The sequence below is a fragment of the Ptychodera flava genome, chromosome 22, assembly GCF_041260155.1.
Source record: "Ptychodera flava strain L36383 chromosome 22, AS_Pfla_20210202, whole genome shotgun sequence".
NCBI lineage: Eukaryota > Metazoa > Hemichordata > Enteropneusta > Ptychoderidae > Ptychodera > Ptychodera flava.
Window position 1 is genome coordinate 29,435,857 of NC_091949.1, and position 18,836 is coordinate 29,454,692.

Genomic DNA, 18,836 nt, shown 5'->3' on the forward strand with positions numbered 1-18,836 from the left:
GCTATGCCGATGTCATTCTAGTATTGACTATATCAATTACAAATAATTTATTTGCACAAGGTGTTTCACAGAAATCACACACACTGATTGTCTAACAGCATGAAAGCTTCAGAAGATAACATTGAAAATAACTTTTATTTCCGGTGAAATACTAGAGCAATAAATGTTAAGGTTACAAGAGTCTATGAAAATATTTCATCAAAAATTGAAAATGTTGAAATGTTTATGTTCATTGAGTATCTGAGTTTGACATCAAATAATTGGTACATGTGGATGCCAAAACTCAAGATGCCTTTGGCTATGATAAATAAGATATAAAATATAATAACAGTAATGCCACATTTTAGTATATTATGCAAATATTACACTTTAAAATCTTCTTTCTCAGTCTACAACATGCTTCTTTTCCAACAAAGCAATTTGTACAGATGACATAACTGCAGACATTACACAAGTTTTGAGTTGTTTCATAGTAAGCTTTCTTCTTGTAGAGACCTGGGTGTGAAATTTGAGAGATGTCTTCGGGATTTTGTTTAAAGCCACTCTGAAGTTTTCCATTCATGCTTCAACAAGCAATATAGCAGCTGATATAGCTCCTCGCTTTATGTTACTCAACAATGCAATGTACAGAAACTGTACTTTAAAGCTTTAAACTGAAATATATAGACAATGGAAATGGCTGTTTTTTCAATCTTTTGACCTAAAAATCTTCATCCATGTCCTAGACAGAAAGTTACAAAATGGCTTGGCCTTGAGTTGGCGAAAAATTGATGTAAATAATTAGGGTTTAACTTATCCATGAGTGTTTTAAGAGTAATATTGCTGATGGAAAAAAAATTGATTAACCTTTTAACGACATTTTAAACAAACAAGTCATCGTTGATGACACAGTCCCCGCTTGTCCATTTTGTTATAATCTTTGGTGTCTAGGTAGCTGTGGTCTAGGTCGCTGTGGAATGACATTGATGCAACGGGTGCATCAGGCCTGTGACTTGCATAATAAAGTAATCTGAGGAACGTTCAATAAATTGACCCATCTCTGCCGGTAATGACCATTGAAGGAACTTTTGATTACATCACACATAACGATGCCCTCACTGCCTCTAGTGTCATGACGGCACATACTATACACATGGTTTGGTGGAATTTTCGAAATGCTATGGGATTGGGTATGTTGTTGTAATCAGCCATCAGCCATTTCGGATCATATAATGAAACAATTTAATGTGCACAAGAATGCAGCCATAGTATTTTATCTTCGTATCACGTTTGAACAAAATCAGTCCATCGAGGGACAGTGACCCATGTTTATGTTTCAAAGACATAAAAAAATCACACCAAAATTGTAATCAAATGGCTGTCTCTTGACCATATGGATCATAGCACAAAATTAGTAGACATGCATATGTATGCCATAGTACTTTATCTTTGTACCAAGTCTCAACAACATTGGTTAGGAATATTTGCATATAATTAAGCCTCAAAGACATGAAAATTTCAAAAATGACCATTGGGCAGAGATATTGGAAAAAAATTTACAATCTGGCAGCCATATTGGAACATGTCACGAAGAAAATTGACATGTATGCCATAGTGCTTGATCTTTGTGCCAAGTTTGGACAAAATGGGTGTAATGACCTTTGAATTATGCTTCAAAGACATGCAAAATTCCAACAAAATGGCAGTTCTGCAGCCATATTGGATCCTATCGCAAGGTTAATTGATACATGCATATGCATGCCATAGTACGTGCTTTGCCTTTGTGCCAAGTTTGAACAAAATCGGTTCAAGGATTTTGAGTTACGGTTCAAAGACATGAAAAAATCGCAAAAAAATGGCCACCTGTCAGCCATATTGGATCATTTCACAAATAAATTGGTGTTCATATGAAGGGCATACTGTTTTGCTTTTGTGCAAAATTTGAACAGAATCGGTTCAAGAATGTCTGAGTTACGGTCCATAGACATGAAAAATCGCAACAAAATGGCCGCCTCACGCCCATATTGGATCGTATCGCAATATAATTTGACATGCATGTGTAGGCCATAGTGTTATGCCTTTGTGCCAAGTTTGAACAGAATCAGTACGAGGATGTTTGAGTTATGGTTCAAAGACACGAAAAATCGCAAACAAAATGGCCGCCTCGCGGCCATATTGGATTGTATCGCAAACTAATTTGACATGCACATGTAGGCCATAGTGTTATGCCTTTGTGCCAAGTTTGAACAGAATCTGTTCAAGGATGTCTGAGTTATGGTCCAAAGACATGAAAAATCGCAACAAAATGGCCGCCTCGCGCCCATATTGGATTATATCGCAAAATTATTTGACATGGATATGAAAGCCATAGTGTTATGCCTTTGTGCAAGTTTGAAGATAATCTGCTCAAGGATGTCTGAGTTATGGTCCAAAGACATGAAAAATCGCAACAAAATGGCCGCCTCGCGGCCAAATTCAATCGTATCACAAAATAAATCGACGTGCATCTGTAGGTCATAGTGCTATGCCTTTGTGCCAAGTTTGAACGAAATTGGTTCAGCAGTGTCTGAGAAACTGTTGATGACGGACGGACGGACGGACGGACGGACGGACGGACGGACGCACAGACGGGACCCAATCTATAAGTCCCCGCCGGACTTCGTCCGCGGGGACTAAAAATAAACACTAAACTCTGACCAGTGCAACTATTTATTCATAAGAGTGAATTGAATATCGGCAGTATGAGAAATGATAAGTGCCAGTGCCATACTTATCTTAATATCAATAATCTATGAAATATTTGATACCAGGATTGAATAGCCAGAAAAACCATGGAAAGAAAAATGTTCAGTCAAATGTATTGTCGACCAAATTCAAAATACAAAGATATGCCATTAATTGTAATTATGTCAAAGATATCTGACAAAACCTTAAGATGCAACTATAAGAATTCAGTAGCATTAAGAAAATATTTTCATTGGAAGCAAAAACAGAAAAATTCCCATACTATGAACTCTGACCTTTAGAGGAAATATAGAAACAATTTTCCAAAAATTTCCAAAAAATTGTCTTGAACAGTCTACAACAAGAAATGAAGAAAAGTATATCTTTGATAGTTTAACTGATGAAGTTTGAATCTGCTGACTATAGTCTTGAGGATCGGAGTGTTTGACTAGAATCACTGTGGTCTTTTTGAAGATAAGAATTCTATGTTTTCAATTAAACATGTAGATCCAGTTTGTTGATACTGAGAAGTTCCCAGCAATGTACCATTGATGTTTGGAAGTGTGAATCAACTGAAAATTAGTGTTATGGACTACAATGCTTTTTTGAAAACTAGGTAGGCCATCTTATGTCAGATGTAAATGTTGTGTTTTGCTGGGTGGTTTTGTCAGTGTTCTGTCGCCATGTTTTGCTGGATGTTCTGTCCCAGCATTTTGCTGGTTGTTCTGTTTCCATGTTTTACCATGGGCACTCTGTTGTTCTGAAATGATAGTCTGAATAAACTAAGCAGCTTATATGTAAATACGAACTTTGATGATAACTGTGTAAGAAATTTATAACAGGATGCCGTTCAGATTGAAATGCCGACTTAGCTACAAAACCAGATCAAGGTCGGACCATGTCTACGTGAACGTCACAAGCGACCACATCGACCGTATTCTTTCGATGTTAAACGCCGCGGCGGAACAGCGCACACATATATACGCGTACTATACGTACGCTAGCGCGACCTTTGCTGTGTCGTTTCACATAATGATGTATATGTATACATTTCTGAGGCCGGGACAGCAGACGACAGTTCAGAGGCGCTCGCGTGCATAGCTGTCGTCGCGTGCACGTTCCATTCCAGCCACCGCGCTCATGTACACGGCAGTCATAGCAACGTACATCGTCATTCTCCGCCGCACTTCGAATACGCGCTTCATAATTGCAGTAAATACGCACTGGTAAGAACTCTGCCGTACATGCCGCGGTGCAGAATGACCGGGTGTGAGAGAAAGAATAATCAGTTGGGTGAACCAGCAGAATGCGACTGTTTCTTTTGTATTAATAATACCTCATTTTTGTTGAGGCTTTTATTTTTTTAAAATCAGGATGTAAGTTCTCCAGCGGCAAACGGAAACTAAAATACGAAATCATGTTTACACGCTTATACACCATCATTTAAGAACAACAGAATGCCCGTGGTTTTACTGGGTGTTCTGTTACAGTGTTTTGCTATGCATTCTGTCACAGTTTTTGCTGTGCTCTGTCATAGTGTTTTGCTGGGTGTTCTATCACAGTATTTGGCACAAGACCAATAATTAATTTCCCCTAGGCCACAATGCACCACAGTAGCGTTGAGCTCGATTTTCCTATTTTAAAACATTCAGCGGCACGAATCCTCTTAACAGGTGTTAGGTCAATGTCTGCTTGACTACTGATGAATTTTTCATGTGGGCAAGTCCACGGAAATTTTGAGATAGCGATGAAAATAGCGCCCTAAGTGGTGTTTTTGACGGAATTCAGGCTTATTGTTGTGATTTCTATGGCCCTAGAACTCCTCATATTACCACTGAATGCTTCAGTCATTATTCACAACAGTCTGCATTTTGATTCAGGCAGAAAAATATCTTTACAAAAATTCTTGACATTAAAGTTCAATTTAAACAAGCATCCATGCAGGTATCAAAACTTCAAGGTCTGCACTATTTTTCTTCCAAACTATCTTCGTGGGTAACGAACCCGGAAGTGAATTAGTGGTCTTGTGCCTTTTTGCTGGCTGATTTTTCGGAAAGACATGGCAGGAAGAAACAAATCTATGGCGATGTAATATCACTTTGGTTCAATTGTTTAATCTTCATATTGTACACTTGCTGCTGGAGGAGGCGCACCAAATATAATGTTCCTCAAAGCTGCACCAGTTTTGAAAACTCTGAAATGTGAAAAATTTAGTGGCAATATTTGAAAGACTGATGTCAATGGATAAAATTTTAGAAATAAAACTACCACATATCATACTTAACCCTTTCACCACTATGGTTTGGCCCACACTAATTGTTATCAATTGTGAGTTTGGATCTGTTTACAGGCAATAGGGGTGAGCAGGTTATTGAAAATTGGCAACACCAAAACCCTGTAATGCTGATTGATTGCTCAATGAGAACAGTTACATCCAATGATGGAAATAGCAGACCAAAATGTCAGTTTTTCAAACAGATATTTATTTTTGAAAGTAAAATGATTCAACTCACCCTCTTTGTAACTGTTCATATCTTCTGTTCATCACATACTGAACATTTTCTAATGCTGTCATGTTATGTTTTTTCTCTGCTTCTTCAATGACTGCAATTCTTTGTTTTATTTTTGCCTCCAGATCAGGGTCATAGTCAAACGCTTCATCAAAATTGTCACCTAAAAATACAAATACCATACTTTATTGACAACATTGGAATATTCTAGCCAAATGTCGAAAATAAAGTCCTGAATGTACAGATATCTGATATATTAATTGTAGTACTGTGGTAATCTTTGTGCTGTACAACTTGCATGACACTTGTGAAATATAGTGTTCCTGGATGTCATAAGAGTTGCTCTGCAGTGAAAAAATTTCACAAATAAGCATCGTAGTAGTCATAGTTCAGCTGGAAGTTTGCTTAAACAACAGAATATTGTAATAATGAACAGAATTGCTGCATAGACACTGAAAATTCAATTCAAACACAGCTGAAATGGCTTTTCAATTAATTTTGGACATAAATTATTGTAAAACACAACATTTGACAAATAGATTTATTACATGTCTCGATGTGAGTGCAAATCAGTGCATTGTTTTGAATAGGAACATCCAGGGAGTTAGCGGGCTGGTGAACGATGTACTGACCGGTTTCTATGGTTACCCGGTCAAGTGAAGCCTTTGACATTTTTGACATCAGAGTTGACGCTTAACGCTAGATGTAAAATATTCACTGCTATTTTGACTTTCGTTAAAATCTGTTTCATGCTGGTCGATAATGGTAAAAACGTTTGAAAATGCCCTGCATGTAACTAAATGTCATATACCGTAGCGTTAACTGTGAAGAGGCATGTAATAAAAATATTATTGCCTGAATACATAGGTTTATGTGCCCTTGCATCAGCAGATAATTTGCCCTCGTGGCGTCAGGCAAATTGTCACCTGCTCTCGGGCACATAAACCCATGTATTCAGGCAATAATATGTAATATGAGAAGCCAAGCAGCTTTAAGACATCATGACAACTCCACAGACCAGCTTAGCTGAAAAATCATAATCACTTTTATCAAGTGGGAATGCAAATCATGTAGTAGAGTTCTGTATGTGAGAAAAATTCTCAAAAATTTCATTTGCAAATTTTATGCATATTAATAACGCTTTATGAGGCATTCCAAAGAAGCTATGTCATTAATTTCAAAGCTATCAGAGGAAACAACACTTTGGAAAAACATTGAATAAAATCATTTCTTGGAACTTACAAACTAATTGGATTGCTATTGGACCAACAGTTTTAGAGAGGAGATATTTTAAGAAAATTGAGCAAATATTGAGAAAAAGAATTCTGAAAAATCTGGACATGCAAATTTTATGCTAATGTTATAACACTTAATAAGGCATCCCTAAGAAGTTACATATAAAATTTCAATGCTGTAATGCAAGTGGTGTAACAGAAAATGTTTGACTAAAACTGAGAAAATAAGCAAAAAACCTCTGTATATGTAAACCGTTTCATCAAATGAACAAATTTTGGTCTTGAATGACTTGCACATCAAATATTAACCCTTTGAATGCTGTCATTTTTCCCACCAAAATTTTAGTGTAACATTTTCCCAATTGTTCAGAATTTTTCTTCGATTTTTTTATACCTTTTGACCAAATGGACACCATATTTCATAGGTTACAGATTTTTAGCAAACTTTTTCGCAAAAATCTGAAAAAAATTAAATGGGGTATATTTTACAGAGGCGATAAAAATTGACTTTGCCGCTCAAAGGGTTAAAGTTTTCTAAGCAGTGGTTTTGGAGTTGTTTAAAGTTTACAGAAGATGACAGATAACGGATGTTGAAAGACAAAAAAAAGAATGTATCTCATTATTTCTGCATCTGAGCTAAAAAGTAAAAATATGACAGGTACACAATTCAAACACTTTAAGGGAAATTTTTCAAATACTTCAGAGAGCATAGTTGTGTTTGATACCTACCTTCAGATTCTGTAATGTTTCTGTTCTGGTATTCTTTCACTTTTCTGGAGAATTCTATTTCAGTTGTGTTGACATAGATATACATATAGCACGATGGTGTTTCTGATACTGTGTAAATTTTGTGGTAGGCACCCTCAGGAACCTGTATGCAATCACAATGGTGAAACATTTCACTTCTTGCTGGGGTACAGATGTATTTCCAGTGTCACCTCATTCATCAACAAAACATTAACCATGCATATCACTTATAAACTGATTTCACTATCAACTATCAACAGTATTTCAATTTATGTTTAACAAATGCTTGACAAACTGCTTTTTTTAGGATGTAGCCGTTGATCCAAGTTGCAGATGACTTGTTTGCAGGTTTGTCATTGACAATCAAGTTCTTGAAAATTTTATAGTAGAGAAGTGACCTGGAGACTCTATGGCCTGTACATGGCTGTACCACGACATACATGTATGTCATAGTACATTGATCATCTAAGGTAGTAACGCATATTGACATGCATGTTTACGTCATGATATATTTTCCTTACACCAAGATTGATTGAAATCAACCCATTAATACATGTCTGCCAAATGGTTTTAGAAATGAACAAAAATCATAACAGAATGGCCATCCAGTGGCCGTGTTGAATCATATCACGACAGAAGATGATGTACCGGTATATAATACATCATATTACATTGTCCTGGTATAAGTTTTACTGGAATTTGCTTATATGAAGAAATGGATCCAGAGATTGAAAAAAATCAAATGAGTTTTCTTCGGGAAAGTTTGAGCACAGAGTATGGAGGGAATGTGGTTTGAGCAAAAGTTTTAGTTTTTTAATTTCGAGGCACATACTACCTTAATCAATAAATGTCAAAAGTACCGGTAATGAAAGTCAAAGTGAAAAGTGAATAGTTTGTAACAGTAATGATAGACAATGTGAAATGTGAATAGATTGTACAAACCTGAATCTGTTCCCCTTCTGATAAAGTTATATTTGTATCATTTGATTCTAAATAAATTGTAATTTTTCCATTGAGCACTTGAACGCTTGTGTTACCCAAGTCTTCACTGATGTAATTTTCTAAGTATAATCCTACATAAATGTGGAAAAGAGCAGATTAAAGCAACTATACAGACACCCTATCAACAAGTCATCGTTGATGACACAGTCCCCACTTGTTAATGGGTACTTTGATTACATGTCCTCAGAGAGGATAGAGTCCTCTTCATTAATTAGGTCTGTGATAAAAATACTTTGATACAGATGGCGCTCAATGGCCAAGAATGAGTTTCATGGTGATGAAAACATAAAACCAATGTAGGCCACCATCCTAAAGTTCAGAAAATGAGTCAACTAGGAATTAATCAACAGGATGTTGCAAAACATTTTTGCATACAATTCTAACACTTGACAGATTATCACTGGTACCATATTTGAGACATGCCCAAGTTTTGGCTAAGGACAGGAAAAAATTGTAACAAAATGGCCATGCAGCCATATTGGATCATATCATGAAACAATTGACATACATATATATGTATGACATAGGTTAATGTCCTTGTACCAACTTTGAATAAAATCGGTTGAGATATGCCTGAGAGTATTATGGCTCTGTACATGAAAAATGGTAACAAAATGGCCGCAAGGCAGCCATATTGGATCGTATCACATAAAAATTGACATGCATATGTATGACATTAGTCAATCTCCTTGTACCAACTTTGAATAAAATCGGTTGAAACATATCTGAGTTATGGCTCTGTACATGAAAACATCCCAATAAATGGCTGCCTAGCGGCCATATTGGATCATATCACATAACAAATTGACATATCTATCTATGACATAGGTCAATGTCCTTGTACCAACTTTGAATAAAATCGGTTGAAACATGTCTGAGTTATGGCTCTGTATATGAACAAATTGTAATCAAATGGCCACACAGCAGCCATATTGGATCGTATCACATAACAAATTGACGTGCATATCTATGACATTAGTCAATGTCCTTGTACCAACTTTGAATAAAATCGGTTAAAACATGTCTGAATTATGGCTCTGTATATGAAAAAATCGTAATCAAATGGCCGTCTGGCGGCCATATTGGATCGTATCACAAAACAAATTGACGTGCATATCTATGACATTGGTCAATGTCCTTGTACCAACTTTGAATAAAATCGGTTGAAACATGTCTTAGTTATGGCTCTGTACATGAAAAAATCGTAATAAAATGGCCGCCTGGCGGCCATATTGGATCGTATCACAAAACAAATTGACGTGCATATCTATGACATTGGTCAATGTCCTTGTACCAACTTTGAATAAAATCGGTTGAAACATGTCTAAGTTATGGCTCTGTACATGAAAAAATCATAATAAAATGGCCGCCTGGCGGCCATATTGGATTGTATCACAAAACAAATTGACGTGCATATCTATGACATTAGTCAATGTCCTTGTACCAACTTTGAATAAAATCGGTTGAAACATGTCTGAGTTATGGCTCTATACATGAATAAATCGTAATAAAATGGCCGCCTGGCAGCCATATTGGATCGTATCACAAAACAAATTGACGTGCATATCTATGACATTGGTCAATGTCCTTGTACCAACTTTGAATAAAATCGGTTGTAACATGTCTGAGTTATGGCTCTGTACATGAAAAAATCGTAATAAAATGGCCGCCTGGCGGCCATATTGGATCGTATCACAAAACAAATCGACGTGCATCTGTATGACATATGTAGTAATCCTTGTACCAAGTTTGAATGAAATCGCTTCTTGCATCTCTGAGATATCTGCGTGAACGGACGGACAGACGCACGCACGCACGCACGCACGCACGCACGGACATGACCAAACCTATAAGTCCCCCCGGACAGTGTCCGTGGGGACTAATAAAATTTAAGATTAGAGCGACCATGCAGACATCCAATTAACAAAATTTAAAATAAGAGTTTCATACACATAGCCTGATAATTAGATTTTTATTAATGTAATTGTATTGGAAAATTAATAGATGAATGCCAGGAGGAAGTGCTTAGGGTATGCAAATTTCACGATCATTTTAACAGTCATTTTAACAGACCTGAATGAGATACTGTAAAACATGTCTTTTTAGCTAGCGTGTTTTTTTAGCTTATTTAGCTACAGTTAAGGGTTGCTGAATTAAGATGCAGCTAATTTAAACATTTCAAAACATTAACAGTGGTCAAAGTGTCCTGTAAGCTCAATTTGGAACCCACTAGTTCAAGTTATATTTCCATTTAGCTAAAAATGCTTACAGCTAATCCAAAGTGTTTAACCAGTAATCACAGTAATCTACAAATTAAATTTTATCTACAGTAGGATAGTTGTTGTCAAAATATCAGTAAATGTACAACTTAACACTTACTGAGTTAGCCTTCTCCAATGTAACTGTGTAGTAGTTTAATATCAAAGCTTTCCCTGCAGGTGGACAGCATATGCTAACAATCACTTCACATCAATGACGACTTCTATACTAAACTAACAATAACTTCTATACTAAACTAACAATGACTACCATTTAAACCAACACTGACTTCTCTACTCAACAAGAAGTATTTATAAAGGAAGCATACCTGGAAACGGACTTCTCTACTCAACCAAGAAGTATTTATAAAGGAAGCATACCTGGAAAATCTGCAACAAAGACAACATCTGTGTCTTTATCAAGAGAGTCCTCTATTTCATCCAATTTGGATCTCCATGGTGACAGCTCCACCAATAGAGGTAAAAGATAAGGCACTGGTTTAAAAGGTGACCAATCAGCTTTAACGATATCAATCCTTGGATCCCAAACTCTAAATATGCAAATAAGAGTCATATGCATATTATATATTTCATAGATTGGTAATAAAAAAGTTCTGATCTCAAAATTCGCATTTTGATAACTTCAGGCACAGTTGCTTTCTGTAAGGAAACTAGGTCAATTTAGCAGTTGTTCCAACTACATAACATCTCAGCCACCAAACATGAGTTTTTAAACTGTGAAATCAAGGCAAGTATTTGCAGATATTATGGGACCAGCAGTTGTAACTTTTGGTGATTTTTCACTATTTTATATGTCAAGTACAAGTTCTTCTTCTACTCCAAAAGTATGTTGAAATGTCTTGTATTTACCTTATCAATACATGTTTATTGTTTACATTTGAATTCTAGTCTGGACCAGGTATCCTCTATAATGAGTTGTAAAGTCATCCACTGACAGGTTGAGACATACACATGATTTTGATCAGAATTCACTTGTCAACAATAACAATGCAGTCTACACATGTACAGGCTGAGTTGACAAGCTGAATACTGTGTATCTCAACATGCTTTTAGGAGTAGGGAACAAGAAACTTTAGTTGACAAACAAAAGTGAAAAAAATCATCAAAAGTCAGAGCTACTGTATGACCCTGTAGTAACTGATACATTACGATGAAATGGCTGGTTATTACATCTGTTGAAATCCATCATTGATGGACATCCAGATATAGTATACATTTATTCAAAATGGCTGCTTATTACCTTTGTTGAAATCTATGGTTGATGGACATCCAGACATCAAAATAAAGCTGTGGATCAGATATATTGTAGCTCTGTAGATGAGCTGAAAGACAGGAGCTGTATTGTTTTAACATATCACCATGCTGGGCCCATCGTCTGCTTGTAGTCCAAACCTGTGAGAAAAACAAAGAATACAAAAAGACAAAAAGCATTACTGACTGAATTCTCATTGAAATTCCATTACAAATTCTAGAAATTCAACAACAATTTACATATCAGAGTTAACAGGGAATTGTTGGAATTTTGAAATATCAATTGTTTGTATGAATATGAAATGTTTGAAATTGAAATTGGCAAATGTACTTCATCAGTATCGGTGCGGTGATCAAATATCATATTAAAACAAAGATTTCTCTATGGGAACCATTTTCCATAATAAAAGAAAACTACAATACAATACTGGAGAGGGATTCTTGAAGGCAGTAATGAGCCTTTAAAAGTGTAAATGGTTTGAATTCACTGAAGTTTTTGTCATCCATTGACATTGTCAGTCTCTGGGAAGTGCAATGCATCAAAGTTCATGAAAAAGCAACAGAATATTCGGCAATGTTTGACACTAGCATTCTCACATTGTACACTCTGCATTAGAATGTGAAATCACATGTTGGTCAAATTATTTCAAAATCAACTTCAAATGTTTTTGGAATTTACTACTAAGAATTGAAATATTGATTGCCACTTTATTTTAATTAAGTGAATAACGGATCCAGAGCCCTTCGAAATTCACTGGTAGTGTCATTATGACTTGGTATGCTGGTTTGTTGTTTTTCAGAATGGTAATAGGTCAAGTGACACATGACAATTTTGTGCAAATCTTAAAGGAGCAGAAACAAGAAATTTAAAGATTGATAATGATGATAAGGGTTTGGGAATTTCTAACCACATTACCTCATATGATTTGTTACTTACTCCTGGATTTAAAAATCCCATTTCTCCAGTTTCACCATCCACATAAGTTACTTTAATGTGCTGGGTATTCCATGTATGTACCATCATATCCCAGGAATATCCATACAATCCATTTGTCCAATTATTGAAACCCTGGAAAATAGGTGATTATAAGGAAGAAATGATATATTATTCAATTTAGGGAATATGAAATTTCTCAGCTATTTTAATTGACCTCATCCCATGTAAAAGTGCACCATTCCACAGTAGTAAATACCTTTGGCTTTTGTTGACTGTGAAGACAACAAATGACACTGTGATGATTGTCTCATCCAATTGAATTATCTCTGATTGACATCAAGCCTGTACTAAATATGTCAGTCTGAAGTCATTAACTTTCTGTCTGGATACATTATCAACTGCTCTCTTAAAAAATTCACTGAAATTAATTGCTTGTTCTCAATGCATTGTGGGATATCCATGCCCCACTGCATTGTGGGATACCCATGCATCTGTAAGTCGATACATGTGTCATTTCAGAAATTAAGGTGGCAAGCAAAAGCAATTGCAAATTTTGCCAAATATAATTTTTTTAGAAGTCGTCCACTAGCCTCCCCCTGTGTCATAAGAGGGAAGAGATAGTCATTTTAATTGCAATGATTTGAATAATTGTGATTTATATCTGATCGATACTTTTTGCAAAACCCTAACTCTAAAATACTTAATTTAAAGTCTATTGACATACTTTATGCAAAAAGTTGAGTGCAACAATACCTTGTTGCTGGCAGTGTACACTGAGCTAGGATTGCAGCTTAAGGATATTATAACAATGCATTGATAAGGATTTCAAAATTGTTCACTTACCTTGGTCAAAAAATGAGAGTATGGAAGAAAGATTTGAACTGCAATGTAAATCATGACACCAGCAGTCATTATGTAGTGTCTAATTTTTGGCTCTTTGTGTTTCTTCCATTTCTTGGTGTATTTGTCTGTCTACAATGATATGGATACAGAATAGAAGTCAGGACTGCTTGGACAAAAAGAGACATTATTTGAAGGGCCAGTATCTGTAACTTTTGATGATTTTTAAATTTTACACTTCTGTGGTTTTAACGTCAACTATGGTTCTTGTTGTACTACTAAAAGCATGAGGAGATACACAGTATTCAGCTTGTCAACTAAGCCTGTACATGTACAAACTGACTGCATTGTTATTGTTGACAAGTGAATTCTGGTCCAGATTAGAGTTTAAATGTAAACAATAACAGTGTATTTTATACTTACAGACACTGTGTTGACAAATTAAATAGTGGTGTTTCAACAGTCTTTTGGAAGTAGAACAAGAATTTGCTGTAGACATACCGATACAAAACAAAATTTTAATGAAAAAATCATCAAAACAGCAAATCAAAAGTTATAGCTACCGGTATTAGCCCTTTAACATTCTGATCAAATTGTACAAATCAATCATACAAGCTTTCATATATTAATCACTTTCTACTGTTCTGTTTCATGTACCAAACATATGGGAAATGGTTTTGTACGTAGTATGTTGAAATAAAAACACAAACAGGTTACACTATGACTCACCTCTGTTTCTTTGTCGGCTGTGTCATAAACACAGTGAGTACTTGACTGTGGTGGGTTTGTTGACGGAAGCACCGATTTTATCCTATCCGGCAGTTTGCAAAACAGTTCTTTTGGCCAATCAGCATAACAGAAGATGAATAAAGTGGCCATCATGGTCCATGGAAACATACCTAGTGACATCAAAAGTCCAGTGTTATCAATTCCTCTCACTAAATGCTAACTGTTGTGCAGTGGCTCAGAAGGTTATATCTGACTGGTAGATTTTCATTTATAACAGCAACTTAAGGATTCTGACATTAAGGCTATTGTAAATGGATTGGCTGTTTGGAAATGACTTGATATTGACAATGATATTGAATAACCAGTGTAATTCTGAACAGTTATATATCGAACCACTGATACCTAGTTTTGGTGCTCACTAGTGATACTGTTATTTCTTTCTGTTTCACACATCAATTCTGTTTGACTGTCTTGCCGATTGTTATTAATATTAGACATGGATGGAATTCACATCTATGTGACGACGGCTGGCAGAGGCTTGATAGGACAATAGTTGTAAATTTTGATGATTTTTTCACCATTTTCTGTTTTAATGTCAACGACACTTTCTTGCTCTACTTTAACTGCATTGGTATTGTTTATTATTGAATTCTTGTCTGGACTTAAAATTCATATGTACAGTACTCAACAACAGTGCATTCTACAAGTACAGACATCATGTTGGCATGCTTTGTCATGTCAATTAGAAATTTAGTTGACATACGAAATAAAACTGTGACAAAATCATCAAAGTTAGAGCTACTGCCTCTTAAATGTTATCAATTTAATTTCCTTCGTATTGCTTTTTTCACATGAAATCGTTAAAAAACATTTCTGACGTGAAAGAAATACTGACTCAGCCATGTGACTGTGAAAATAAAAAAGTCAAGTCAAATGATCAAAAGTAGGTTGTAGATTACCTATGGAGAACATGAAGAAATTCATCCCATGGAACATAAAGCTGAGAGCAAAACCAAGGTATCGTGTTTTGTCAAAGAAAAGAAGATATCCAACAGACAGGTCATAGGTCAAACCACCTATGTGTACAATATACAGGGACACTTGTTCTCTTGTCAGGATATACCTGATACAAAGAAAGAAGAAATAAGAGATATTAATGTCTCTGTTTATTAATCTTTACGGCCCTGATACAGCTTTTGCAGCCCGAGGTCGTACGGCGGAAGGGCCCGAGCATGCGAGGGCCCGTACGCCGTACGACCAAGGGCCTCAAAAGCCGTATCAGGGCAGTAAAGGTTTTATCATACCTTATGGAATGATAAATATGTAGTTTACATAATATTCAACATTGTTTAGGAGATAAAAATGCGTGCGATATCAAATATTTTTCGCCATTTGTGTCAGTTTTTCATAAATACGATGGCCGCTTCCCGTCCCGGATTGACATACTTAATGACTAATTTGTTTACCTGCAGAATTCTAGAACGCACAAAGCAACATCAGTACTATTACATGACCAACAGAGATCCAGGCTGAAATTGAGGTGTAATAAGGACAAAAGCGTGATTTCTTGTAATTTATACTGAACAGGCACGCACTTAGTATACACAGGATTTCACTAGAATTTAGAAATAAAAGCCGATGTCACCTGTGCGGCTCCACTGTCACCACGCGCAACTACGATCTGAGCAAGCAAATGTTTTCCTAATCTCGCGCTGGCTTTGTGTATGAATAGAACGTTTGCGGATAGCAACGCGAGTAGTAACCAGAATCGAGACAGTTCAGAAATGCACGCGATTGCCCGTATTTGGGCACTGGGCCGGGGCGTGATACGTAAGAAAATGCACGGATCTGAGGGCGCTTTCTCCCATAGCTTTACACAGGCACGTGAATGTAGGTATATGATAATAGATTTAAAGGACCAGTAGCATTTGATGATATTTTTCGTTTTTATCTTTGATGTGACCTATAGTTTCTTGTTCTACTCTCTAACAACATCGAGATACACAGTATTCAGCTTGCCAACTCAGCCTGTACATGTGTAAACTGCATTGTTACGGTATTGTTGATAAGTGAATTCTGGTCAAGACAGGAATGCAAATGTAAACAATAGCAGTGCATCTTACACATATAGACAAAGTGTTGCGTTGATAAACTAAATAACAGGTGTTATAAGTTAACATGCCTTGCGGAGTAGAACAAGAACTTGCTATTGGTATATTAACAAAAAAAAGGTGAAAAATTGTCAACAGTTCCAGCCCCTTTAACTCAGACTGTATCAGATATGGAATTCCTCAGTTCTAGTAGTTAACTCATTGTGTCTAACCTTTTGAGTTCTTAAATATCTAAATACTGGTACAAAGAGTGGTCAATGAACCACTGACTTGGCAGTGATCTCACATGAAGTATACTCTTTTAATTGATTTTCTGTCTGCATTGAATAAACTTTTAGCAAAGCTCTGTTTAGAATTTTCATTTCTTTTGACAGAAATTAATGTGTGACGTATCTGTATATGTTCATTAAGTTGTGATATTGCACTGAGAGAATAAACGGAATCAAAGATCAATGTCTGGTAAAAACAACTTACCTGAATGGTTTGAAAACCCAATTTGATGCCAAGCTATCCATGGAATATCCCGTCACCCAATCCATATCTAATTTCTTTAAACCAGCAATGAAGTACACAAAGAATATCTGCAGAAGTGGATCGCACTCATTTATATCTCTGTCATTGTGTGTTAGTAGTGTTTTAAAACATTGTGTCGTGTGTATCCAAGTGTTCAAGAACAAAGGATAAACAATGTATTCACTTGCTAAACTTTGGTTGAAAGTTGAAAATCTTGCATGAAAGAAATGTTCTACTCAAATGAAGAACTCAATTGACTGAAATCATATTAAAAAATATAAACCAAAAAAGATACATACCTGTGTCCTTAGCAATGCGTAATTCCACAGTGGTACATGTGAATTTCTTATCTCAGGCCTTCGCAGTCCATCAACAGACCTAAATTTACAATGTACAAAATTCTTGTTATTCTTCAACATTATTTAGCTTTGGAAGTGATGACTTCCAAAGATACATGCTGACCTTTGACCCTCTGAGACATAGCCTGTGTTACCTTTAACCCCTAAAATAATTGTATGCATCATTCACCTTGCCTCTTTCAGTGTAGCGCCCTCAACTCTACCCAAAGCCTCAATCTAACTCAAGTCATTCAAGTCTTCCCTCATAATATCCATAATTTTTCATTCCATAACCCTTGACATGCACTTAACTCTTCAAATACTAACACTGTCTGCCATCCTTGAAACATCTTAAGAGAGCCATATAACCCTACCAGAGAGTGCCATATAACCCTACCAGCAATACTGACACTTTGCCTTTAACCCTACCAGCAATACTGACACTGTGCCTTTAACCCAACCAGCAATACTGACACTGTTCCTTTAATTCTTCACACAAAACTGACCCTTTGCTTTACCACACTGTAAGCCCTTTTGAGTCATTCCATATTTTGGTCTTCATATTAAAGTTAGGCCATCGAGCACAAAATCATTTCATCATTGTATTTTTGTTCTCGTGACCAACAAGGTGTCCTTCTGAATACATTGGATAACATTGACTCCTGGCCTGTATTGGATTAATACGGTAGTTTTCATGTAGTGTACAATGTCTGAAATATAATTCTGGGCAAACTTTAAAATCAGAATCAGGAATTTTGCATGATTCACATGTGGTATTGTTCATGTTCTCTTGAAAGAGTGTTTCATGTATTGTGGGAATAATAATAAATCTGTGATGAAATTGAAGCCATATCTAGTTATTCAACATAACTTTTCACATTTACCTCAAAAATCCATTCGAGCCTTATCATGTTCCACATACCACGTTGTGATATTTTAATTGATAAAATAAGAATGTGATTTGAGTGCTGTTAGTCATAGAACTCTGTAGAGATCTGTCTTCACGACTATTCACAGCAAACTACACTGTGATGGATACAGACTTAAGACACTGTAGATTCAATGCACAGAGTTGCTAAAGCTGACAATATTTCAAACACATTCTTGCTCATGCAAAGTTCTACCATGTACACAGCTTTATTGATACTGTACTTTTAGACCCAATTGATATTTGTAGGACTTCTAAAAAACATTCATTTGGTCAATCTAGATTCTGTTCAGTGTGAATTTTCGCCGATGTTCAATACCCTTCAAAACATCACCTTGAAAATCATTGTGCATAAAGCATGAGTTTTTGAAGTACTCCGTTGTTTGAGATTTGGCTATTATACTCAATACCGGACTTACTAGGTGCTATATTGAAGTAACTGTATACCTCTGCAGTGAAGGTGAAGTAAATAGATCAATGCTACACAAGAGGATTCAAATTGCAAATCTATATTTACTGGCTGAACTTGATTTGTGTTTGACTATAGAACAGCGCCCTCTAGCGGCAGAATAGGAATTTTGTGTTTCAGAAGTTTGCAGTGACAACAGTAGTTTGATCAGAAGCAGTACTGATGTACTTTTAAAATGGGATTAGAAAAACCACTATTAGAATACATGCAGTTTATAAGTATGGATAATCTAAGTCTAAAATAT

At 36.0% G+C, this 18,836-nt stretch overlaps 1 protein-coding gene across 3 annotated transcripts in view; it reads right to left on the reverse strand.

The window, feature by feature from the left end:
* Positions 1-116: 116 nt before the first annotated feature.
* The window catches only part of LOC139123148 (vitamin K-dependent gamma-carboxylase-like), a 51,765-nt gene continuing 33,045 nt past the window's right edge, over positions 117-18,836 (reverse strand). For all 3 annotated transcript variants that reach the window (XM_070689199.1, XM_070689200.1, XM_070689198.1), the window contains 12 exons: positions 17,157-17,235; positions 16,819-16,925; positions 15,193-15,356; positions 14,234-14,403; positions 13,508-13,636; positions 12,665-12,796; positions 11,717-11,868; positions 10,837-11,006; positions 8,138-8,268; positions 7,178-7,319; positions 5,217-5,376; positions 117-4,897 (listed from right to left, as the gene is read on the reverse strand). In XM_070689199.1, the coding sequence (XP_070545300.1) occupies positions 4,816-4,897; positions 5,217-5,376; positions 7,178-7,319; positions 8,138-8,268; positions 10,837-11,006; positions 11,717-11,868; positions 12,665-12,796; positions 13,508-13,636; positions 14,234-14,403; positions 15,193-15,356; positions 16,819-16,925; positions 17,157-17,235 (1,618 nt within the window). In that variant the 3' untranslated portion in view covers positions 117-4,815. The remainder of the gene's footprint in view (positions 4,898-5,216; positions 5,377-7,177; positions 7,320-8,137; positions 8,269-10,836; positions 11,007-11,716; positions 11,869-12,664; positions 12,797-13,507; positions 13,637-14,233; positions 14,404-15,192; positions 15,357-16,818; positions 16,926-17,156; positions 17,236-18,836) is intronic.